The 26127-nt window shown below is 48.0% G+C and overlaps 1 protein-coding gene across 1 annotated transcript in view; it reads left to right on the top strand.

Moving 5' to 3' along the window:
* The first annotated feature begins 1163 nt into the window (after positions 1–1163).
* Positions 1164–26127, top strand: part of BSG (basigin (Ok blood group)) — a 33373-nt gene continuing 8409 nt past the window's right edge. The window contains exons 1-7 of the mRNA XM_085640097.1: positions 1164–1275; positions 15036–15198; positions 17824–17912; positions 18713–18849; positions 19807–20083; positions 22376–22400; positions 22488–22553. Coding sequence (XP_085496223.1) covers positions 1206–1275; positions 15036–15198; positions 17824–17912; positions 18713–18849; positions 19807–20083; positions 22376–22400; positions 22488–22545 — 819 coding nt within the window. The 5' untranslated portion in view covers positions 1164–1205 and the 3' untranslated portion in view covers positions 22546–22553. The remainder of the gene's footprint in view (positions 1276–15035; positions 15199–17823; positions 17913–18712; positions 18850–19806; positions 20084–22375; positions 22401–22487; positions 22554–26127) is intronic.

Here is a 26127-nt window from a genome sequence, read left to right as displayed (position 1 = left end):
ACTCGAATACTTCTTCTAAGAAAAACTAATTGCAAACGTTTGTACCCAACACTAGATAGTAGAAGTGTACCGTGCATTTGAATCTAAAGCACTATATGCTACAAACAAATGCTTACTATTTAATATATTCCTTCCTTTCTTCATTTGGTCAAATTTACGAACCTTTCCTGCCTCTTGTGATAGTTCCATGCATACTTGTGGTTAACTGCTTTTTTTTTTGTTTTGTTGAGGAGGCTGAATATGATGGCCACATGCATCTCCTTTGAGAAGGCTATTGGTGGGCCTCATGTGCTCCAGTTTCCAAGCGCTCGCAAGCTCACACTTGGCACCAGGCCATGTCAAAAAGCTATGACAGGTGCATATGCAATCCCACATTTCAACGACCTGACTGCTTGTGTACTTTATTATAAAAATCAGATAAGAGCCCCTTTTATATGTGGGCTAAAAGTCATTGAGACACATACGGATGTTTCATAAAAAAGTAAAAAATAAATGGAATATTTACACTGCATTAGGGTGTTCAGAGATCTAGTTATTAAGGATGTTAGAGGCTTTGGCTGTGTAGAGCGCCACTGAAGGTGCTGTGTCACGTGTTTTGTAGTTTCAATCGCAGGTGCTGCTGGGATATGTGGTTTTCTAATGTATATTGGCTTTGGCCTCTGTTGATTTACAGTACAGAAGGTCTTGCCCTCGCCTCCGACCGGCCACAGAGGAGGCCTGGAGCTCTGCGGCTCTTCCCGTGTTTCCATGCCTCTGCCCCGGCACGCGGACGGGCTTGTGGCTTCTTGTTTACACGGGAGCGTCCGGGCACGCGCAGCTCATGGCCGCCGGGCTCAGCTCCTCCCAGAGCGGGCACGCGCCGCCAGTCCTTCCTCGGTTTCAGTGGCAGGCGCGCGCAGCTCCATCGAGCTGGGCCCCCCGGGTACCAGCGAGCGCAGGCGGGCCCGGCCCTTGTCCTTCTTCTACTTCTATGGCCCGGTCTATCCGCTGTTCTCGGGGTCGGGTCGTGCGCAGCTGATAGACACAAGTCCTTGTCCCGCCTCTCGTTCTACTGCGGGCGGGCGCATGCGCGCTTGCTCGCTGCGTAGGCGGGACGCCCTGGTCCTTTTTCTCTTTCCACGGCGCGCAGCTGTATAGAAGGCCGAGTGGGGGCGCGCGTCGGCAGAGAAACAGACGAGAAACTGACAGTGACTGCTGCCTGCGCCATGGAGCCGCCGCTGCTGCTTCTCACCGCCTGCCTCCTGCTGCTCGGCGGGGCCCGGGCCGATCTCTCCGGTGGGTGCGAGCGCTTGACTGGGATGCACGGGTGCTGCAGCCGCTCACGCGGCAGGGGGTGGCAGTGCCTAGAGGCGGGCGGTGGGCGCTCGAGCCTCTTCCCTCTCTGTGCCCGGCGCTGCCTCCTCTGGCTGCTGACGGCCGGGATGGTAATAATCAGTCTTTCAGTTCTGTCCTGCAAGGCCTCGGGTGGTGGTAGTTAATTAGTTCATTAGTCAATTGAAACCATAAACAAAACCACATAGATTAAAGATGCCTACACAATGGATAGAAATGAGATTTGTCATGCAACTAATACAGCCCCCCGTTATCGATTTTGTATGTATCTTAAAACTGTGATTTATGGTAATGCTTTTAATTTACTAATTAATTACAAAAAAAAATAAAAGTCCTGGGGTGTGCTCCGTGCTTGAGACGCCCGTGACCCCCCGCGTGACCCGCAGGGTGCTGACCACACTGACTGTTCGTGGACGGGTGGGCAGGTGTGCGGCTGTTGTCTGAGTCGTGACACCTGCGATGATGAGATGCGCCTGGACACAAACTGCAGGGATCCCCTCATGGGCACTGGTGCTAAAACGGGGCAATGATGCAATAGACTGGTCTGGCGAGTTTCGTCTCCCGTTGGTGCTTTATTATTTACACACATTGACTCTATTTTACCAGGCACCCTTCTTAGCGGGTGGTGTACTCGCGTGCCTTCCCAGCGGATCAGGCGCCTAGAAGCCGCGTTCCAAAGCAGAAGTCACTTATGAGGACTATCGGGGCTTCAGTCCCAGTTCTTTAAAAGTTGACCCTTTCCTTGGTCCAAAGTTTAGAACACTTTGTCCTTCCTTTGCTGTATGTTCTCCTTGATTTCATCCCTCCTCCTGTTCCTGGGGCTCCGCTTTCTGCTGGTTTAATGTGTAATGTGTAACCTGGGTTCTGACTCCATGCGTGGCCAAGAACAGGATTAAAGGTCAGGAGGCTCCAATAAGATTTTAAGTAATGGTGACATCCGAGTTTGCAACCCGCGGGTTGAAGGACACTTGTAGCGAACCATCCTTCTCAATCCACCATGAAGATGCATTTACTAGACTGTGCAACTTACTGCTGGAAATTCAAGAATACTTTACAACTATCCCCCGCCCCCGAATCTTCCCTTTGACCCTCGTTTCGGTGATTGGTGTAGGACCTCAGTTAAAGGGATCCTTCATAATGTTGAACTTTAAGCACACATTCATGTTCACGTCATGGTGAATGGCATATTATGTGCGTGCAAAGGAAATCGTGAACTTGTTCAGGTGTACCTTGCACATCATCCAGCCACAGTTTCTACTCACTACATAGCCTCCCACTTGGATGGATTATTTTTTTTATTGGTAGATTCCTACATACTGTTTTTCACATTAACAGGTGGATAGTTTTTTATGCTCCATGTACTTTTACTTTCCATACCCAGTCCGTCCTGAGCTGTACCTCTCCGCTGGTGATCGTGGAGGCACAAGCTACACGTGAACCTCAAGGGAAATGACCTACCCCTGGTGGAAGATCCCTCAATGGTCTTTGCTCTGACACCTTCATCTCTTGTGGACGTGTTTGCATTAACATGCCCCTCAAGTTTTTTTTGTACGTTTGAATGCAAATCTTGCTGGTTGGAATAGATAATTGCCCTGTTTTTTAAAATTGTCTAATGTTTGTTTATCTTGCATATCTAGTTGGATTGTGATGTAAAGGTAGTGACACCCATTTGGCTGTCAGCTTGCTGACATACTTGGTACAAAGCATGCGATTGAGACAAAAAAGTATGCGTTTGTAACACAAGCACATGTTTTATGATTTGCGAATCAGTCAACACTGGAAATAATGATTTGGAATTATTGAATTATATTTTTACTGTGTCTTTGAGCTACAGGTCATGGCTAAATAAATTTCAAATCAATTCCGAAACCAAGGTATGTGTTGGGAGAAAATCAATAAACCCATATATTTGAACTTCAATCACTAGGTAGATTAGGTTAATATTCCTGATGAATTGATACTAGATCGTTGTTATGAGTACATGGAAGCTAGAAACATGTTGCCCTATAGCTAAGATAACTAAATTATATTAGATATCACCACACATTTTTAATATAGGTACGAAAACTTGTTTGTTTTTCCTGAGAATTACCTATTTTTAACCTCATACCAAGTTATTCTTTAAGCCCCCACACTTCACCAAACGATTGACAAGATAATCTCTGGCAAAGAGCCCCCATTGAGGTTGCCTGTCGGGCATTGCAGCGCCAGCCCTACGAGGAGCAAACGTCCTCTGATGAAGCATATCCAGGTGTGAATGCATTTGATTCTTGCAGGGTCACGCCTGCTGCATAACCTACAGAACAGTTGTTGACCCACAGACGTTCATTCTTCTTTAGTAGCTGCATACCCCACATACATTTATAAGATTATTTTGAGCATTCATGCTGGACCTTGATTCTCTCGAAGTCCTTCCCTTTGTTAGACAGGAGTACGTAGCTGCCACCCCCCACTGGATTTTTTCAAATACCTTTAAAGCAGGAAGACTCTGAACCGAATTAAAGGTTTTTCTCGTGATCCAGCTTAAAACAAAGGAATGGTTGTACATATCTGTAAGAACATATCATTTCTCTGGGGCCAAGGAAAGCAGAAAGGCTTGCCAATGCCGAATCTTTCTACTCGCCATTTAACTTGGAACAAATGTTTTGTACAATTAAATGCTCTGGAGCAGCACGGAGATCAGATTTATGGGCCTTCAGGAGAAAAGACCTATTTTTTCCCCCCAGTTGAGTTAAATATGACTCCTGCCTTAAAGGCCGTGTGAAATTATAGCAACCCGCCCTTCTACAGCATCATAAATACATCCTTTGTGTGCTAAGGTATTGGATTTTGAGTCTTGTAGAGCGCAGGAGATGAAACAAATCTTCGGCTCTTCGGCCATACCTGTTCAATTGTACCTGTAGTGGTACTTTTACAGATTAGTGTTGAATGAGCGGAACAAGAGCGTAAGGGCAGGGATGTGAGGTAGGAAAGAGCACATGAGGATGAGAGCAAGAAAGCATGTTTCGTTGATCAAAAGAATATGGTGTAAGCCATTGAATGATACAAGTCCTCCAATCAAAAAGACAGTGAAATACTATTTTTAAGGGCAGGGGCAAACTCGTATATGGAAGCTTGTGTTGCGCACATAGGAGGCCATTCAAGTGGAAATGTTGATCTTGCTTCCTGTTAAGTTGCATTTCCCGGTTCTGTTGGTTTGTGACAGCTAATTGTGAAATAGTTGCATGATATTGCTTCCACCTAAGGTATGCCCCAGCAGTGAGGGGTTGATGTAGGGGTGGTGATTGAGGTGTGGTTACACCCCATTACGTGTTTGGCTGCTGATCACATTACTTTCACTGAGCATATGTTGCAACACTAAGTTTTTCCGCACATACTCGTACTACTTTGCCATCATTGCATTTTCCACTTTTGCGCTTGTCTGAATTAAGATTCAACTTAAGTCTGGCTAGTATCTGAAGCCCTTGCATGTCTAGGCAGAGCCTTCTCAGTAGCTTGAGTATGAGGTGAACCAGACCCTATTGCAAACTAGTAGCACGAGTAAATTTCACAGTTTAATTGCAAGCAGCCAGAATAGTTCGAATTAATGTTCTGCAATATAGGTTTTTAAGAGTGGGGTCTGAGGCTACGGCGCATTGGTTTTCTTGTTTTTTTAGTTAGGTTGAGTCTTTGACGCGAATGCGCTCACTTTTGAGGCACTATTGTATGAAATAAAGGCCATGGAGCCTGCCCACTGTTTACCATTTGTTGGCTTCAATGTCCCTCTTTGCAGACCCCTAATTGGCCAGCGCGGGCCAATGGTCACTTCTGTTATTTTCTGCGGACCAGGGACCAAGCACAGATTGATTCAACTTAATCGGTGCCCGTAGCTGCTCCAGACGAGATTGAGGTTCTTTTTCTCATTTAATCTCCCCCCACCATTTCTCTGCCCCATCTGGTACTCCCTCCTTTCCTATGCCTCCCTCATTTTGTTTTCCGTATACCTCCCACAATCTGTTACTGTGTTCTCTGCCTACTCCCTCGTGTTGCTGTTGCAACATGCCTTAAAAACCGTGACCGTCAATAGATCTTGCACAGATGAGGCCTATTAGCTTTGCCAGTGCTTGTTTTGCTAAGTTGCCTTTCCAGATTGCTTCTCACACTTCTCATTGAGACCGAAATGGATTGTAACCTTTATGCTTGGTTAGCTGTGCGCCTTGGCAGTCCTTGCTCAAAGGTTATGTAAGGTCATCTCCTTGACCTTCCTTCACCTTGTGGCACCTGCTCAGTGTATCTCATGATACTTTGCTCTGGTGACCACATGCTCAGGGACGTCCCTTTGGAAGATGGTTGTCAGCGGGCAGTTCCATAATCCTGGCATTTTTGTTGTTCATTCCACTGGGCCACGTTGGCTTTGATTCGCAAACAATTAATGAGTTCTTGCTGTATATCTTCTGCACGATTTCATGCCTTTTTATGTATCCTGCACTGTTTTCACGTCTGGCTTCCAGTGCTATGAAGCCACGTTGTCTATGTAAGTTTGTCTTGTACCAGAAAACGGACAGGAGATGGTGTTTGGTGATAAATGAACTCTTTGTATAAAGACAGGGTAGAGGCATGTCCTGTAATGCAGCTTTATTCCATCTTACCTATGGACCCTTGCTTTTTTTTCTGTACGACAAAAATATCTGCTTTGGAGTCTGTCTGACCAATAGAGTGTAGCCTCAAATTTGCGATAGGTGTCATACCTGGCATGTTTGGTTTAATCACGGATTCCCTTTATTGAAAGAACCGCAGGAGTCCCCTCCTTGGTCACTTCTGAGCAGACCTTGTGGCCCTGACCTGGTGCCCATGGTTGGAGCTATGGAGTTTTGCTGCCATAATTACATATTCTTTATTTTTATTTTAAGGTAGTTTTCTATAGCTCTGGCAAGACCTGAGGGCATCAGAGCATGTTCAATACAAATGGCAAGTAAAATCACACGTTTGGGATAAAATCCAAATAAGTCTGGTTCCGCAAGGGGGAGGAATAGTAGCAGTGGACGGAAACCGGGAAACTTGAGGGCTGAGGTTGTCTTGACGGCAGAGTGACATCTTGCTAGTTGAGATGTCTGAGGAGGAGATCCTTTAGCGGTCTCTTGAAGCTCGAGGAGGAGAGGTTCGCACAGGTAGGTAGATTTTAGGGACATTGCTCGAAGGAACAAGCCAGGATTTTTTGTTTGTGTGCTTTAGGTGGAAAGACAAGTAAGGTATCTGAGCTTCTTAGGTTTCTTGTTTGACCTGCCTTTTGTTTTTAGGTCTCGCCTGACCCAGCGCATGCGCTGGTCTGGCGAGACTTATTGAGAGGGCTCCAAAAAGTGCTACCAGGCCAGCCTAGAGCTACAGCGCGCGGGCGCCGCTTTTACCGTGATTACTTTCACTTTCACTTTTTCGGCCGCACGGCCGCTTTGATGTTTGATCGCGATCACTTTTGTGGCCGCTTGGCATAGCCTATAGGTCTCGCTTTTGGGACCTTATAAGTATTTAGTTACGCAACTGTTGCATGGCTAAACACTTAAACGGTCCCAAAGGCGAGACCTATTGGCTATGCCAATGCTTGTTAGTTTTGAGGCAAGGTAAGCTGGTTTCCTAGTGTGTGGCTTTGTGAGTGAGGGCATGCAGTTCTGAGGCTGCAGCAAGCTTCAATTGGGTCTATTTCAGTTCTTTCAGTGCAGGGGAGATGTGATCGTTATTGGACCTGTGACCGTTCTGGCTGTTGCATTGAGAGTAGTACTAAGGGGTGCAATTTACATTTTAAGGTGGCATTTCTAGTCTTAACATTATTGCTTGTGGGGCAGTTTTTAAGTCGCTCAGCAGTAGGTAGGGTTTGATATTATTTAGAAGTTTCATGTTATATAGAAGGCTCTCTTCACACTGTTCTTTATTTGATCTTTCATGTTCATTTTGCGATCTAATGTGATTCTTGGAGATTTAGCGGAGTTGAATATGGTAAGATTGCAGGCAAGAATGCTTATGGAGTTTAGCCATTCTCTTATATGGTGGGATTGCTCTGATTTTGATGAGTAGAATTTCTGTTTTAGCTTGGATGAGTTTTGGGTGGTTGCAAAATAGCCAGGGTTGTACTTCTTTGAGGGTGGCATTTAGTCTGTGTACATAGCCTAGTGAGGAGATTTTCAAATAGAGCAGCTGTCATCTGCGTATAGGTGTAAGGGGATGTTTGCTTGGTTGAGAATGTTGGTGATGGGCTCCATGTAGACATTGAACAAGGTAGACAAGAGGACAATATTGGGGACACCCACGGTGATAGTCATTGTCTCAGAGGTCACATTGCTTATTTTTTATTTGTTGAGAGCGGTTTTGTATTAAAGACGTGAACCAGCTAAGGACCACCCCTTCTGCACCACTCCTCTTTTGTAGAGTATCCAAGAGAAGCCTGTGGTCGACCATGTTGAAGGCTGCCGATGGATCTAGGCGCATGAGCAGGCAGCATGGTCTGTGTCCAGGGACTTCTGTAGGTCATCCACTATGTTCAGAATAGCTGTCTCTGTGCTGCAGCCCTTTCTGAAGGCCGATTGATGAGTATCTAGGAGATTGTAGTTGTCTGTGTTGGTTTAGTTGTGAGAGCACATCATTTTAGGGTTTTGGCTAGGAAGGGGAGATTTGGGACTGGTCTGAAGTTGAGGTTGTTTGGGTCTGCTCCCAGTTTTTTTTTTTTTTTTTGGAAGAGTGGCGTGACTTGGCCGAGTTTGAGACAGTCTGGCATCACTCCAGTCATCAGTGCTGTGACTGCAGGCCCAGTTACCGGGTTCTGCAGGAGGTCTCTGATCTGACAACTTGTTTGGAGGCGGCGCCTTGTGTGGATTCTCTGCTTGTTTTGGTACTACGGTTGGGAGGAACGGCAGGTGGGGCCTGCTGTTTATAGTAGCCTGGTCCTTCCTGCCTTTCTCGGGTATCCTTTGAAGTTTGTGTACGTTGTAGCAGGGGCTGCCCTTGTGCACCGCCCAGTTACTCTGCCCAGCCCTGATAAACGTATGTGCAGACCCACGCTGTCTGCCTGTCTCCAGTGCTCCGAGGCCTGGTCACACTGGGCAGAAGGTGATCTTTCTGCTCGTCTTTGGAGACCTGATGTTTTACTCGGCCTCTTTTCTGGTATTGCTGTGTAGCTGCAGACCTCTTACTTCTGGCAGTTTGTTTCTGGAGGTCTGGTGTTTCACTGGTCCTACTGAGTAGCTGCAGACCGCCTGCCTTTTTTAGGTCTCGGCTAGCGATGGCTGCGCTTGCGCAGTCTCGCTCGCGAGACATAATGACTTGGGTGAAGAGGGGCTTGAACCCGCCCCTCTTCTTCCCTGTTCTCCATTGGCTGGCCTAGTAAATGCTGGCCAGCCATTGGAGAAGAGGTCCCGTCACTCTAATCCTGCCCCGTCCTTTTCGGATCGGGGGGCGTGTTATTTTGCGAGAAGTCTCAGGGAGGAGACAACAGCAAAACACGCCCCCCAATCCGAAAAGGACACTCCCTTCCTCCGAGGCATTTTCTGCTGTGCCTCGGAGAAAGGCGGTGGTGTCCCGGCGTTGCTCCCTCACCTGATCTCTTTATTCGGATTCAGCTGTTTGTGTGCTTGCTTTGGTGCGCGCTGATGCGTGCCGGAGTGAGCTGTCCTATCTGGGTGATTTAAGCCTCTCTAATCCTCGGGCGCGGGTCTCCTTTATAAATATCACTCTGGGCGGCAGGCAATATGCCGCGGTAATTAGTGCATTTAAAGCAGGTCTGTGCTTTGAAGTGCCCGTCCTGCCTGGACGGGTGTGATGGGACCACCTTCATGGCTCTGTCTGCCCAGCGAAGGCACAAGACATACCCCTGTTTCACTGTCCTCAGAAAGCTGTCCACTCCGCTCACTCTGCACGCCTCGCCCCCGCAGCTCCCCTGCATGCCTGGGAGAGAGGGCGGCCCCAGCAAACCCCTGCATTCCTCCAGCGCACTTCAAAGGCGCGAGGCAGGTACATCCGCTGCGCTCGAGATCGGCTCCAGTTCCAGCAGGCCCCGGGACGCTGGCAAACAGTTGTTCATAAAGGCCTCAAAGGAAAAACTGAAGTGTTACAAGCTAAGCAAACACACGGAGCCGATAGCAGTGCAAGTATTCACTTCAGATGTTCCTGTCCAGCGACCACATGAAAGAAGCGGAATAAAGCTCGCCAGCAGTAAAAGGGAAAACTAGAGCACGCACTTTAAATAAACAAAACGAGGGAGCAGTTTGTAAATGGCCTCTGTGGCTGTAAATCAAATATATCTGTCCTTTGGTAACGTTGGTGATGCCTCGTGCAGCGCCGCAGCGGTTCACTGTTGACTTGTTTAGGATAATAAACGTATTTAACCAGTGAATGCAACATCTATCCCCTCAGGAAACATTTAGGAAAGATTTGTGAAGAAAATACTCATCAATGTTTTTGCAAAAACCACAGAAAATATTACTTAATACAACTTATTTGCGAGTCCAGGTAGAGTATTCAAGAAGGTGCTCTGACGGGGGTCACTCGGTGCAGAATGGGTGAATAAGGGACAAGTACAGATGAGGGAGACTCATGACTCTTGATTCCAAGAGCTATTTTCAAGAGTGGGGTCAGAAGGGTCTATGTTTTGTCCATAGTCGATGGCGTTTCGACCTCTTGGTTACTGTGCGGTCATCATCAGGACTAGGGGGACGCAGAAGTATTAGTTGAGCACAAAATCTAAAAGGAAGTTTATAAATTAAAAAATAAAAAGAACGTAATGGTGGTTGGTAAGCTAAACAAGCATTTACAATGCAACGGTCTCGGCATTGTTAAAGTTGGAGCTATTGGAATTGCTCATGACATTATTTTTGTTTGTTTTTAAAACATGTAAAGAAACGGCATTGTTATTTACAATGTCAATAGCTTAATCTGTGTGTGGGTGCAAATGCACTAGGTCTCGCACTGGAGAGTGATTAAGCTATTGACATTGTAAATAACAATGCCGTTTCTTGAAATGTTTTAAAAACATAAACAAAAAAAATGTCATGAGCAATGCCAATAGCTCTAACTTTACCAATGCCGAGACCATTGCATTGTAAATGCTTGTTCTGCAATCCCGCTGTTTTCCTCTGCCCCGATCACACTTGGCAAAAGATTCTTCTCTGGCCTTTCGCTGGAGGCCGCAGTGACGATGCCTAGTCCCGGTGACCCTGCACAGCAGATGACGTGGCCACGCGTGTACATCTCTAGGGTCTCTCTCGTCACACCAGGCGGCTGTAGACTGCCAGTCTCTGGAGGCCTGCCTGCTGGGTCTGTCTCTCTTGTGACTCCGGGTGACTATAGGCGGCCTGTCTCCGGAGGCCTGCTGGGTCTGTCTCTCTTGTGACTCCGGGTGACTATAGGCGGCCTGTCTCCGGAGGCCTGCTGGGTCTGTCTCTCGTCACACCAGGCGGCTGTAGACTGCCTGTCTTTGGCGGCCTGTTGTCTCTCTTGTGACACTGGGTGACTGTAGGCTGCATGTCTCTGAAGGCTTGCTGTGTCGGTCTCTCGTCACACATGTGACTGTAGGCTGCCTGTCTCTGTAGGCCTGTTGTCTCGTGCCACACCAGGTGACTAGGCTGCCTGTCTCTAGAGTCCTGGTGTCTCTTGTGAGGCCTGCCGTCTGTCACACCGGGTGACTATAGACTAGCTGTCATGTCAATGGAGGCCTGCTGTCTGCCTCTTGTCACACCGGGTGACTGTAGGTTGCTTGTCTCTGGAGACCTGTTGTGTCTCGTGACACTGGGGGACTGTAGGCTGTCTCTGGAAGCCTGCTGTGTCTCTGGTCACACCGGGTGGCTGTAGGCTGCTTGTCTCTGAAGGCCTGCTGTTTCTCGTCACACTGGGTGTCTATGGTTTCCCTGTCTCTGGAGTCGTGTTTGTTTGTCTCTTTCTCGTCACTCCGGGTGGTTGTAGACTCTCTCTGAGACCTGCTGCTCGCCGAGCGGGCAGTCACGTCGTCCCTGGGCGGGTCCGGCCTTGCCTCTGATTACAGCTCAGCTGCTCCGAGGCCGTGCCCGGCTGCCAAGGTGACTTTACCCCGCAGGGTTTGTAGGTCACGCGCTTCCGTGGGGGCCTGGGTTCACAGCAGGGACTTTGCCGCCTGCGAGGCCCAGGGCCCGCCTGAGCGCCGGCGAACGCACCAGGGAACAGTCCCAACTCGCCATGAAGATTCACAGGGCAGTGGCCCTTTCACGAGGCTTCCAGTGTCAGCCTCCCTGTTCCACATTTAGGTACACACACAGTGCCCCACCCTGTACATGCAGCACTTTCAGCCCTATATTTCGCCCAGTATTGATTGACGCGCCACAAAACACAGCACGATATAACATTATAGAAACGAAACCAACCCTGGCAGGTCATCGAAAACAAACGAAGTCCAGGATAATCTATCCAAACAAGCAGCCTGTAATAGTACCGCCCACCAAATATAAAGATGGTTCCTTTTTAGACAAATACAGTCAAACATCAAAAATATATACATTACTATGTGAAGAGATGTCTAGAACCCCCCCCCCCCCCCCCCCAAAAAAAAAAAACCTACCACCCTCAACCTCACTTAAACAAAACTCGCACTCTGGCAGAACAGTCATACAGAGTCAATCCCACACTTCAAGCATTCAAGCATCAAAGTGTCCGGTCAATAAAAAAACAACCAAAGATACTAGTTTGCCGACCAGGAGAGAACTGTAAAAGAACATATCCTTATTTAACATGTTCCAAGGGTACAAACAATATATAACACAATGTTTCTTCATCCAAAAGTCCTCCACTCGGATAGATGTCCTGCTCTAAATGGTTGTTGAGCCGCGCAATATAACATCACAACTTTTTCTTGCAACAAAATAAACAGCTAATATCCTAAAGACTCTCCACTTCCGACACTCCATCTCATGACACCCCATCAGTGTATACAGCACAATCCCACACATACGTCAATTAACCAACACTGCAAAGCATACGTATCGTAACACCGTTGCACTACTGCCCCATACCACACATCGTGACGCCAGTCGCACATCCACCGGCACAACTCTCCACCTAACCCCACCACACTTGGCACACCCAAAGCCTTTGCTCAAAATCCAGACTTATCAGCTCAATTGTCACTGCTTTAGGGCACCACACCAACCATATACACAGTCTTAAATCTTGCAATCCAATCGGTGTCTTGTAGGACTGTGTGGCCCTTGAGTCCAAGGCTGCATTACTTGGTATTCCAGTAGCTTCAGGCACTGCCCGGTCCCAAGGAGAGTAGGAAATGGACAGTGGGGACATGTGGTTGTCTTGTGACCCACTCATTCTGTGCGTTCCTTTCTACCTGTGCTGCGGCAACAAATGGTGGACATAATGCAGATTGTATCGAACATTAATCTCCAGTCATGAGATCTGGGATTAATCCATCCTTTTGCTCACCATGCCGCCCCAGTTTGGACCCTGCCATATGCAAATCAGCCTTGACCCTGTGCCTCATGGGAACAGTCCAGTCTGAACTGCCCGGCCGGATCCCCCCTGGACCGGAAACAAGCATCCTGGCCCAGATCTCTGTACTGTGAGGAATGTTTGACATTGTTCAGCATTATGTCCATCAGCTGTTCTTTTTACATGTCACCCCGAGTGGGACAGATATGCCAGTAGTGGGTCTCGTGCTCTCCATGCCACTGGATTCAAGCTAGACTGGCTGATGAGGGGTAATATCCCGAAACCGATCCCAGGATGCTTGTTTCTGGTCCAGTGAGGACCTGGCCTGGCAGTTCGAGCACGACTGTTCCCATGGGGAGCAGGGTCAAGACTGATTTGAAAATGGCTGCTTTTAAACTGGAGCAAAAAACCCAATAGATTTAGACCCAGATTCTGTACTGTGATGAATGTTAAACATTGTTCAGCATTCTGTCCATTTGTTGTTTTTGCATCCCTTTCTATCTGGGCAGTTCCTTTTCTTTTTCTTGGTCTTCTCTGAAGCACATTTGCCATCTCCTTCGGTGATGTGCTGCTTGCCTGTTTGCATCTGGAGTTTGTCGGAGTATTTATAGTATGTCTGTCGAATAAGCTGTATGGTTTTTGTCCCACATAATTCCTTTACATTTCTTGCCTAATCCTGAAAGTGTAGAATTAACCAGAAATGTTTAAAGGGTTTACTCTTAGTCTAATTTCAGAGTACTGGTTTAGAGCCACTGCTGCACAGCACAGACTGGCATGTCTGCACCAGCTGTGCCCCTTGCACCGCCTGGTGTCTCAGATGGAGTTTGAAGATGTGACTTCTGTAGCCCGCTCAAGCAGTGCATTCACAATCCGCCCTGTCTGTTGTATCTGCCTGCTTCTGCAGATCTGTGGTGTTTGAAAGCAGTTCTGTGGTTGCTGTCCTAGGCATGCCTCAGTTTGGTAAATGTTGGCTTTGATTTAACGGGTGTGTCTGACCTCTAACCGCTCTGGTTGCCTCACTCGCTCTTCTACTAACCTTTTTTTGCACTAACACTTTCCGCCTCCCTAGCTGGTTTCATAAAGTCTCCGCTGTCCCAGGTGAAGCTGAGTGGCGACAGTGTGGAGCTGCACTGCGAAGCTGTGGGCCGGCCCATTCCTGAAATCCAGTGGTGGTTTGAAGCAGATGAACCCAATGCCACGTTTTCTCACCTCTGGCAAGGTGCTCGTGAAGACCGCGTCCAGATACATGTCACCTACAATGTCCACGCGACCAGTGCGATCCACATTACAGCCCTTCTCGTGGAAGACACCGGCACGTACGAGTGCCGGGCGAGCAATGACCCAGACCGCAACCACCTCTGGAAGACTCCAAAAGTCAAGTGGATCCGCTCACAGGCAAACGTTATCGTGCTAGAATGTGAGTGGCCAACTGGACTGTGGTGGCGTGCAGTCCACCTGGATGCCTAAGTCTACTGTGATTTTCCCCCTGTTGTGGCACCTATGAAGACTCCTTCCTGAACCACCTTGTGTAGAACCACGAGATTCCCTCCCTTGTGAACCCTTCTCCTGCAAGCCTACCACCACAGACCTGCTTAGGCGGGACTGCACCGATCTGTCTCATCTGTTGATCTCCAAACACTGTTACCCTCCCTACCTTGCTCCAAGGTATCCAATGCTGTTTCCTAGTTCTAAAGTCAGGCTTCGTCGCTGTGATGGAGCAGACCCTCTGTTTGTATGCTACGTCTTCCTTCCTCCTGCTCCCTGACTGTGGTGCTGTGCAGTAGACGTTTTATTTGTGCACAAGACTACTTTTTTGTGGTTTTTTTGCCAAAAGAGAACCTGGCTGGGTGATAGTGGGTGTCCTCCAGCCAGGGCTAGGTAGGCAGGGATGTTCCACTTACAGAAGCCACATCATGACACCTCTTGCCTCGAACCCTCCTTGCTAAGCTAGCTCACTAATCTACTTTAGTTTATTTTTTTAGCGTGTTTTGGGTAACTATAGTAATTTGTCACAAAACATTTGCAAGTGCTTTTTGCATTTTCTCACTGATAAGTTTTCTAGGTTGTACTTGTCCAGTCGTGAGTATGCTTCTCTTTCTAGTTTGTGCAGAGTCATGGTTTTTAAACCGTCCTTTATAGAGAGGGTGAGGAGGGCCAGTTTGTGCCCGAGTCCGGTGGATAAGTCGTTGGCTGTTCCTTTGTTTGCAGTCACTAGGGACAGGATTTGGAGCTCTTCTGCCTGGTATATTGATGCTGGTTTCTCCTCTGTCCCTCAGATCCTGTTTTGTTCACCAGCCCTTCAGAGTTCACTTTTGGCAGCAGTGCTGTTCTCTTCTGCAACGTCACGTTGCCTCCATCAAACATCACCGGCCACAAATGGATGAAGGGTGACAAGACACTCCGGGAAGATGACTCCAACGACATTAGCACCACTTACAAGTAAGTGCAGAGTGCAAAACATTGTGATGTACAGGGTACTGGCAGCCATGCAGCACTGACGTCTTTCCCTGCTCTAGTCTTTGGGCAGTGGTATTAGCCCTCAGTCCACAGCTCACACTGTCCAGTGACCTTTCTGAAATCTGTCCACATATGTGCACTGCTCTTCGCCATATATGCACCGCATCAAATGTCGTCTTTTTCCACGCGCGTTCTCTGCTCTGTAACCCAAGTGAACATCTCCTGGTCCGCTGACCTCCCCTGTGCCTCACCAACCCTCCAACATCCCTGCCAAGGAGCTTGTTTCTGAATCACCGCAGCACCTCCCGATGTAACACTTCTCTGGAAACTACCAACAGCGCTTCACATTGGTATGAAGTTCACCCCTCGCCCACCTACAGTTCACCTCTTGGCAGTATAGGGACTGCTTTGTCGCCACTCCCCCAGAATGCTTGAGATGCAAGACTTCAGTCGACTTGTCAACTCTCTAAAATGACAACTCTGCCCTTTCAGATCTTCCTTTGAGGCTCTCGACCTTCAGGAGTGTTTTTCGCACTTCGAAGTTTGCCATGTATGCCCCCTGCAGTTGATCCTTTCCACTTTTGTTTGATGTATTTTCTTTTTGGGTCTCTCAACCCATATATTGTAAAGTTTCCTCCTACCAAAGCCTCTCCGGCACAACACTAAAAAGATCTCTTCCTTGCCGGCGGCTGTGTCCTCGTGCTCCTCCCGCGCAACGACTCCGCTGACCACAAAAGCCACCTCGCTCCAGGCCAGGGTTTGCTTGGGTCCCTTCTTCGCACCACCTTCCTTGACTCTCGTCTCTACAGGGGAGGGGGCATTAGTATTTACACTTCCAACCTGCGGCTGTAAGGTATGTTGGATAACCAATCGGGCCTAATCTAGCGATTGTGGTTTCACCCAGTCACCCTTAATGAACACAGTTACGATGGCCTAGTCCGTGCCAGATTTCAAAGGTAACTACGTTTATCTCCATGGGGATATGCTAAAATTCTGGCATGGTCTGGCCCTCCAGGACTGACTTTGGAGAACCCTGGCCTAGGACTAATAGGTTATGGACGAACGATGAAATGATTGGCACCTTTCGTATTCGCCCTAATTTGGTTATTTACCTGCAGAGCTGCTTGTAAAATGTGTGGCCTGTGAGAACCCTCTAGACATGTACTGAATATTAAACCAACAAACCATTTTGAAATACTACCCGTGGTGCGCGCTGATCAGTTGAAAGTATAACGCTGGACTCCACTTCCTTTGCCTACAGATAGGATTTTCTGACTCTCGGCAGGAGGAGCCAAACACCTGCCACTTATTCCTTTCTCTAAAACATAAAACTCCTTTGGGGGCTTGGGGGGGTCTGCCAGGGGCGAGTCCAATAATGTTGGGGTGACTATGACGGAACCATCTTCCTAGTTTCGCTCCACCCCAGCCTCTAGGCTGCCACCTTCTCCACTTCTGTTTCAAGCAGATATCTGTCTGGCCACAATAGGTCCACATTCTAACCTTTGACCCTTGTTAAGATAATCCGCTGCATGTCCTGTTCATGCTGATCTTGCCAGCCTGCCCCCTTGCTGTGTGTGCGCTGCAGCGCACTGCATCGCGTTTCGGTACCTTCACTGTAGCCTTCCTTCTGCCTTCATCGGAGTCCCACCTCTTGGCATTCTGGAGGTTTTGTAATAAATTGGTTCTGTGCCCTTGCCACCCACCGTTTGCCTCTTCTAAAAGTTTCCAACACCGCTGTTCGCGCCGCATCCGTTTACCAGCGCGCCCCTTGTGTATGCACATATAAACCAAGAGATGCGAATCCAGTTCCCTGCGAGTTCTGCCCGATTGTGCTGTAGAAGTGACTCTTGCTTTGGAGTTTGCTCTCACACTGATCCCTGCTTGGAGAGCCAGCGGGCTGGAAAGAGGAGCGGCCTGAGAACAGTGGCCCCTTTCGCCACTGAGGTAGTTTAATCCTTTGTGGAGTGGGCGCTGGAGCGGGGCCGCGGCCTCGGTCCACCGCCCTGTCGCTCCCTGTTAACCCCGCGGCTTCAGATGGCAGCGCAGGGCGGAGGGAGCCGGGCGGATGCCAGAAACACCCCTTCAAAGGGGCTCCGCTTCTGACTTCCGCTCGCTTTGCAGAAGGACTGTAGCCGTGTGGTGCCCAATAGATCTCATGTTCCCAATTTGAAAAATAAGACTTTCTTTTAGCAGAAGCAAGCAGAATTGTTCATCTGAAGTTAGTGTGGTCATGGAAATGTAAAGGTATCAAAGTGTCGGCTTTTCTAGTCTCCATCTAGCTGTGCCCGCTGGATCGGTTGTAGTCGGTGCTGGCAGCGGTGTGATGGGCTTGCTAGAAAAAAGTGGCATTGCAGGTGTCCGGACTGCTGGACTTCCGTGGGTGACTGTACATAGCACCGCTGTTTTGTTAGCCCTGTTACTGCAGTGAGAAGGCCTGTGCTGGGCTTATGGCCAGGTCTTCGGGGCCTCCAGGGGAGGGGCGGTGGGCTGCTGGCCAATACCCTGTTGCCTGTGAATTTGAGGCCTTTTCTGAGCAGATGAACGGCTTAAAAATATCTTTTGTTCCATTGTAAGGTTGCTCCTAATTGCAAATGTTTCTCTTCCTAGTGTGTCTCAGGTGAATTCAGACACTTCTGGTGTGTACACCTGCCACTTCAAGACGGACCCACCTGTGTCTGGAACCATCGAGGTTGCAGGTAAGCAGATATGGCGGATCCCTGTGCTTGAACCCCTTTCTAGATGGCCACACAGGATGGGGCTTTTTCCAGACAAACTTTTCTTTCCAGTGCTTTTTAGGTCTCGCCTGACCCAGCTCATGCACTGGTCTGGCGAGACTTATTGAGAGGGCTCCAAAAAGTGCTACCAGGCCAGCCTAGAGCTACAGTGCATGTGCGCGCGTGTCGCGATTTACCGCGATTACTTTCACGGCCACTTTGCATAGCCAATAGGTCTCGCTTTTTGGACCTCATAAGTATTTAGTTATACAACTGTTGCATGGCTAAACACTTATGGTCCCAAAGGCGAGACCTATTGTCTATGCCAGTGCTTGTTTTTGATGCATTGTTGAAGGAACAGGTGACTGGTGCAGTATACAGCCCTTATGAGCGAACGGAGTAAGCAGACTGAGGGCGCGGGAGTCTGGAGGGGTCTGAAGCCTCCCCCCTGTGCCTTCTAGTGCACTATTCATTGCTGTGAAGCTCATTACAGACGGGTGTGGGCTCTTAGGACATGCATACAAGTTTTGTATCGTGCAAAGCATGGCGTCCACTTCAAATAAATATTATTCCAGTTTGAGAGGCCTCTGTAGTACTAACACTCTGTATCATGACTCGGTAGTCGGGTATGTCCGGTCCTGCCGTGGAATGCACCACCGCGTTCTCTCCATCGCTGCCTGTTCTCCAGGTTTTGGGCCAATGTCTGTAGTGAAATAGACTATTGCTGATTAATTCCCTGGCCAGGCTGCCTCTTTACCTGTGCGCTCTTTCCATTCTCCTAGTTTCACCCCACGTGGTTGCATACAAGCCAAGTGAGCATGGCAATGAAGGTGACGTCGGGGTCATGACCTGTAAGAGCAAATCCTACCCCCCGGTGGAGAACTGGAACTGGTACAAGGTGATGGACGGCGCCAACGAGGTTTGTCCAAAGTTCAGTGTTACTAGGGGGTGTGGCGGGTGGATGTGCACTTGAAGAATTGCTTTAGGGATAGCGACCTAGGATGGGATTCCAAATTGTAAGATCACAAAGTCGAGTTTTTGTCAAGAAGTGTTGTGGGTTCCTGATAGGTGTCACTTCCTCTGTATAGTTCAGAGGTTTGCACATGACCAGATCTTCTCAGTGCTTCTGAGAGGCGTGGACATGTGCTTTCAGTGCTTGCACAGGAGGTGTCCATATGACCTAATCTTTTCAGTGTTTGCTTGATGCATAGGCATGTGCTTCCCTTTTCAATGCTTGTATCAGGTCTGCTCATGTGAGCTCCTTCCTTAGTGTTTTAAAAGATGTTAAGTTGGGTTCCATTTAAAACCAGTGCTAGTTCGCTTGTATTGAAGCTAGGCTTTCGTGAGCCTGTTCTCTACCTTTGTAGAGTTCTAGAACCTATTGGCCATGACAAACCAAGTCGAGTTGTCGGCAATGGCAGCTGCAAGTATGTAGTCTTTTATTTTTTAAGACCCCCCTAAGACCATTAGTTCTCTGCCTTCTTTATCTTCCACGTGGCCTTGATGAACTTCCAAGTCAGTTCACTCGTGTGCAGCTTGTCATTTGTTGCCTCAGGCATTCGCTCAAGGGGTGGCTTGTTGCTGATGATGTAAAGACCCTTCCCATGCTTCTTTTTGTGATGGGTCTCTGCGTGCCGGCTGAATGGGTCAAGAAGTAAGGGAGCATCAGATGGCTTTTGTTACTTTTGTTTTCTGCTGCCTGTGTTGCGACTGTGTCCAAGCAACGTTGGCAGTGCTGTGAAGCGTGGTAGTGCTGTACTTGTGCTGTATTTCTGGTAATATAAGGGTGAGTGAGCAGCATTTTGTTTACCCTTGGTGCTGACACGTGTAAAGTTGGCATGAGTTAGAATCCCTCTAATAAACGCTGTTCTTTCAGCCTATATTGAACGGCACCGGTGATCGCTATCACATCAACTCCAATGGCACGAAATCAGAACTGCGCATCAGTGCCCTTAGCATGGACACCGACCTAGGCACATACATCTGCAACGGTACCAACCTCCTCGGCAGCGGGGGCGCCACAGTCTCCCTGCGGGTGCGCAGCCGCCTCGCCGCCCTCTGGCCCTTCCTGGGGATTGTGGCTGAGGTGCTGGTGCTGGTGACCATCATCTTCATCTATGAGAAGAGGCGAAAGCCAGACGAGGTCCCAGATGGTGAGAACGTGTCATCGTCACTGATGCGCTGAAGGGTTTGTGGATGGGGCAGTCTAGCTGCTTGTGGGCTTGTACCAACGTGGGAGGAGGGCTTTGTGTAAATCACTTAATCATGCAATTTATAAGTGGTGCGAGGACACTGATGATACGTATTTTTGGGAGACCCGGCACTTATAAAGTCAATATTGTATTTTCTGTTTATTTTATTTGTCTCTCTAATAAGAGCCCTGGAATCCAACGAATTGGTGATTGTGCCCATCATTCCGGAAAACCTCCGGCTCCTGTATCTGGAGTTTCTTAGCGCTGTGCACTCCTTCAGGCAGCCTGGACTTATCCGCCCCAGACTAGGACCAGGTTTCATTGTTAAAATGCCCATTGGTTAGTTTGAGGTATTGAATGTCATGTCATTTTCATCACATTAAGAAACGTTTTCTTTAGTCTAGCCGGTAGAATGATTATGCAATAAAGTACAGGACGTGAGATTGGAATTTCTGGTAGATTGTGAGAACATTTGCTATCGCCAAACCACGCCTCTTCCTGTGTTCACTTACGTGCTTCATGACGGTGGCAGTTTCCGCTGCTTGGCTGGCGCTTGTAGGAGCTGGGGGGGTGATGCAGTTATGCTTATTGCATAAGTGATTCCTGTACTTTTTTCTGCCAGCTTAACCTGGTGTTTACTACTTTTAATTATTGCAGATTCACATGTCTGTTAATCAGTAACTTGGGTTTGGAAAAGTACAGCTTGTGGAACTCCTGGTTCCTTTAGTTGTATTTTTTTTCTGACCTTGATTTTCGACCAGATGAAAGCAATCTTAGCCTTCGTTTTACATTCAGCCATGAGCCTAGACTCACCCTTTCTGGTGCCCTCCCTCTCCTGAGGTGGGGAGATGACAAACCGTGGATGTGAACTTCCATTCTCTCCAGCAAGTGCCACTCTGTCCTTGGACACAGAATCTTGCCTTTCGTTCAGATGGGTTTTCCACCTTGAATCAATCCCGCTTAGATCAGGAGCCTACTTAGATCTTGAAACATTCAATCTTCCTTGTACATTTTGTGCCAGTCTGAAGGGTTGATAGGGCAGCTTCTCGCTAGAGGTAAAGATTGTCGCGTGCACGTCGGAGATGCGAGCACGCCACACTGCAGGGTTTGAAATGCTTTGCGTACATGAACAAGCTGAAGATGAGAACCGCTGGCCTGGGGCGGGTTCAGGGGTAAAGTGTACCTTCCAGTTTTAGTGGTCACAGCAGGAAGTTAGCTGTTTTTCAGGAAGCGCACAGCGGTGGTTGAGGCAAGAGCTGAAATGAATCAGATTCCCTTGTTCTGTGTTTTGTGTGTGTAAAGTGTCCGGGCCCTCGTTGGGAGGCCCTGCACCCTGCACCACCCATTTCCCCTGCCAGTGCTTCCAGCGACGGTACTTCAACAACCACAAACCGTCCCACTGCTCCAAGTGACAATTCTATTCCAGACACCCACCCCAACCTACATGTATGGCTTGGGCTGCACTTATTTGTAATGTAAATTGAATTAATAAACAACTGTTGTGCTCCACCATGTGGCAGACTGGCATAAATGCCGCTGTTGTCAATTAAGTGCTGCTGCTGAGCACCAGGAACCACCGCCTCAAACTAAGCACTGCCCTTAATCTTGGAGAGTGTTATTTTGTTGGGCTTGGCATTGGCCCTGTCCTTACAAGCATGATCTTTTCTTTTTTCCTCTGCTAGCTTCTAGTTCGGTTTTGCTATGGTAAGTGAATAGGGGTACCTATGTTCTGGAATCACGTGCTGGGCTCCATTTACTGCTGTTTGCTGTGATGCACCTGACATGACCTCAAAGTGCCAGCCGGAGTGCCCCGTGGCATGTTTTGGGCATGTGTTGGCCCTGCAAGTAATTTGCTTATGTCCACTCGCTCTCAATCCTGCCAGCAGGAGGCGGCTTTGGGGCTCTTTTTGCTTGCATTTGGGTGTTAGATTTTTACTAGATTGCCCATCACAGGGCAGAGGGCATGGGGACTGTAGTAGTGTGCACGGCTGGAGAGTTGGAGGAAGGATATCGGCATACCGTTATGCAGTTATGCAAAGGGGAGTTCAGTGATTTAACAAGAGGCTCCTGGGTGGGTGGACACGTGTGTGTGTGTGGTGGACAGTTGTGTGGGATTGATGAAAGGTACCTACCCTTCTGGGAGTTCCCAAGGGAGCACTGAAATAGGCCTTGGATCTGGGTGGGTGAGTTACTGTGCACCTCAAGCAATGTCTGACATTTACTTTTTTTTTTTTTCTGATGCGGCGCTTGAAGAAGACGATGGGGGAGCAGCACCTCTGTGAGTACCTTCAGCTTATCGTGGACTGGTCCGCTTTGGATGCCAAATTCTGCCTTTAAAATCTGACACTGTTTTCGACTCTTGCAGGAAGAGCAACTCTGGCACAAACAGTCAGGACAATGTGCGACAAAGAAACTCGAACTGAGCGATGAGGTGAGTATGTGCATGCTGGTTGTGTACGTAGGAAAGCAGTGGTGAAGCATGAGCCAGTACAGGGGGGTGTGCACTGAGGTGCACGTCTGCTTGCAGTACCAGTGCGCCTCTGCTTGTGTGACTCGGCCCGGATGTTGTAGGCTACTGGTGTGTATACACCTGTGGTAGAGGTGGGAGTACCCGCTAATGATGTGGGATGTACGAATATATGAAGCTTGTTCACTAACATTGTAAGCTTGGAGTATCAGCCAGTGTCTTATATGAAAGTTTAATGATCTCTAAGTCTAGAGTGCATGCTTATGAGCTTTGGGAAAGGCATGTGTGTAGTGAACCGTGCCAGTCGGAGAGAACAGCAGTGTCGTTTGGTTTCTAGTGCCCTATCTGAGGCCCTTCTGAAATTGCAGGCCATCCTTCGATGGCATCTCCATGCAGCCTGCATCTGCCAGGGTGCTCTTTGGGAGAGGGGCATTAGTGAGGAGTTAAAGAACATAAGTGAGGTTTTGACATCCAACAGTTCTCTTTCCATCTCCAGTTTAATGAATATTGAAGGAAATCTTCCTCTCCCTTTGCAGGGATCACTGTTGACTCTTCTTGCCCACAAATCTAGTCCAAAAAGAGCATCTTTAGTAAATCTGCTGGAGATGGAAGGAATATGTACATGCCAAGAGCCTCCAATGACACCCTCAGTTTTTGTGTCTTCTTGATCGGTGCCATGAGTGCACACTGAGTACAGTCACTCTGGAGGTCGGTGTTTGCTCTAATGAACAAATATTGATCTGGGTAGAATGGAGCTGGGTGCTGCCTTTAACAGCAGAAGCTGCTTTTACGCAGTAGCGCTCCACGTTTTTTAATCCAGGTATTTGTTTTCACTAAACTTGTGCTTGCTCACTGGTGTCAGTAACCATCACTCTCGTAACCCTCATGAAATTAAGGTACCCATGAATGCAGTTGAAGAGGAGCGTTCGTAGACCCAGCAAGTCTGGCTTGCATTTTGAGTCCTCGCTAAAAGTGAAAACAAAACATTTAAATGTCTGCGGAAGTGGCCAAAAAGCAAAATATTTCCTTTGAAGATTGCTTTTCTGTAATGAGTTTAATGTGGGATGACTCGGTGTACTCTGCGATGTGACATAGTCCATGTATAGCAATGCAAGCGCTCTCCGGGAGGTGGAATGATTCAGCCAATAGGACGAGGCGAGCGAAGGCCACTGTTCTGAGCAGGGTGAAATATACATATTCTATGTATATTTTAATGAATTATAGGTGTTGCATATTCTGTGCCGTCAAGCAATTGAAGGGGACACGGGCTGAGCAATGGCACTGCTGAGGTCTGAACCGGGGCGCAAGCCCCCTTTCATGGGGCATCAGTTTTGCAAAATGATGCATTTTTTCACGCTGCTGTTTACACTGTTTTGAATGTTATTAATTGCACTGGAAGAGGATGCATTCCTCGCGGTGTTCTTTATAGTACATTTAAAATGTATACTTTATATTCTGTTTCCATGTGGTAGCATCTTAACTTATGTTTAGTCTTTCCATGTTTTTATTCTGTTGAACAGTCTCTTGATGATGGAGAACTTTTTCTGTAAACGTCAACAATGGGTTCTTGTTTTTTGAAGACACAAAATGGACAAGGAGGTGGAGTAGGGGGCAGTTAAACTAATTTCCTGGATATTGCACATTATAGTCCAGTATATGAACTAGGATGAAAGTGAACGTACAAGGCCTTCTCATGGGGTCCTTGGGGGCGGATACTGTGCTTTAGCGCTGAGGTCCCGGGGGTATCCAGGCTTCTGTACTCCAGTAGGTGATGGACACTTCCTTTACATCCTTGCCTCCTTAGCGTTGAGGGCGAGCAGTAACTGCTTACCGCAGGCGTTGGTAGTGGGTTAAACTGATTTGTGTCTGGTTTTTGTGGACTTGTGGTGGTGCTTGAACTTGGAATACCCGGTCTGACTAGTTTAGGCTGCTTAGGGTGTTTTTCAGAACTCTCCCTACCTGTTAATTCACAGCCGGCAACACAAAAAAGGGAATCTTGCACTGCACTAAGGCGAGATTGGAATCCCATTATCCAAGCCCCCCAAAAAGTCTTACCGCTGGGGCTCGGAGAGGGGGTGCTTCTTGAACAGTGCGTGTGAATTCTGTCAAATCTACTCTGGGTGAAGGGAAGCCTGTTTAGTTAACCGTGCCCATCCATGGACATGCAGTAGTGAAATGGGCACCGCAGTTCTTTCTGTTACAGTGAAACCGATGGGGTTACAGGGACCAGACTGATCCTTCCTATTGAGTACAGGTGAAAAGTACTGAACCCCACAAATAGAATTGTTTATCACCACTACCTATGGCGTACAGGTTGGTGTGAGGGGCCCGGTTCCCACGCTCTTAGTGCGTAGGGGGCTCCTACGGGGTGCTCCCTGTCAGGCTGTATAGAAAATACTGCAAAAGCTGGAGAACCTCAGTGAACTCAAGTTTAGTTGACTTGTAGATTTGGTTCACTGGAGCAAAAATCTGGTAAAAGCCTGTATAACTGATTGGTTCCCCGCCAGCTTATACAAGCCATGGTTTCATCGATACCCAAGCTAAGAGAGCAGTACCCGCTCCGACCTACTGTCTTAACTTGATATGCCTGTCTGTGGCAAAGAATAAAGATTGGCCGACTTGCATGGCCCATTTTAAAATGGGAACCCGCAACTTTGTTAACAGAAGTTCTTGTAACTCTCTATTTTGCACCGTGATATTTGTTCCTTAAAAAATTATTCCTGTCTGACATACCAGACCATTTGATCAAGTGCCAGTCATGTGTGAATATGGCAGCCCATAGAATTTTGTTTTAGGTCTCGCCTAGCGTTTCACACATGCGCTGCTCGCTTGGCGAGATTTATTGTGAACAAGGAGTTAGAGAAAAGGGCTTGAAGCCCCGCCCCTCATTTCCGTTGGCTAGCGTCGCCGTTTATGCTAAACAATGGACTGCCATTGGAAATTAGGGTTTTTGAGTGACGCCCTTTCGCCTCCGATCCGGACTGGGTTGCCTGCTTTGCTGTTGTTGCAAAGCACTTATCTTTATGGGGCCATGTGTTTCTAATTAGAAACACATGGCCCCATAAAGACAGATCCCCATCCTCCGGCTGCAGCGCGGTCCTTTCACTTTCGGTACTGCGCTTGTTTTTAATGTAGTGCTCACTTCACACTTGTAATTGAATGCAAGCACAGCCACACAATATTCATGTTAAATGTCATGTTTGTTCACCTCTTGAGTTTTAAAAAGGTTATAGCATTATAGTTGCTCAAATACATTCACACAAAGCCGTGCATGAACCATGTGATCGAAACCTGTAGGTGTACAAACTTTTTTTTTTCTTAAACTCACTTTTTTCTCATGTCAGGCATGCGGTCCAGTCTCGTTGCATATGCGCCCAGAAAGGTGATGTAACTCAAGTAGAGAATCACTGCCTGAAGTTTCATGTTTACTGACACACTGTGGGGAAAACGCAATATAATAGGATTTTAATAGTTTGCACTTCATCCCACAGACACCAGCGTTCGCTCTGACCTGTCCTCGCCCCATGCTATCCCGTTG

Source organism: Triturus cristatus, chromosome 12, assembly GCF_964204655.1.
Source record: "Triturus cristatus chromosome 12, aTriCri1.1, whole genome shotgun sequence".
Classification (NCBI taxonomy): domain Eukaryota; kingdom Metazoa; phylum Chordata; class Amphibia; order Caudata; family Salamandridae; genus Triturus; species Triturus cristatus.
The sequence above is the reverse complement of the archived record's forward strand: the minus strand, read 5'-3'. Positions and strand labels throughout refer to the sequence as shown.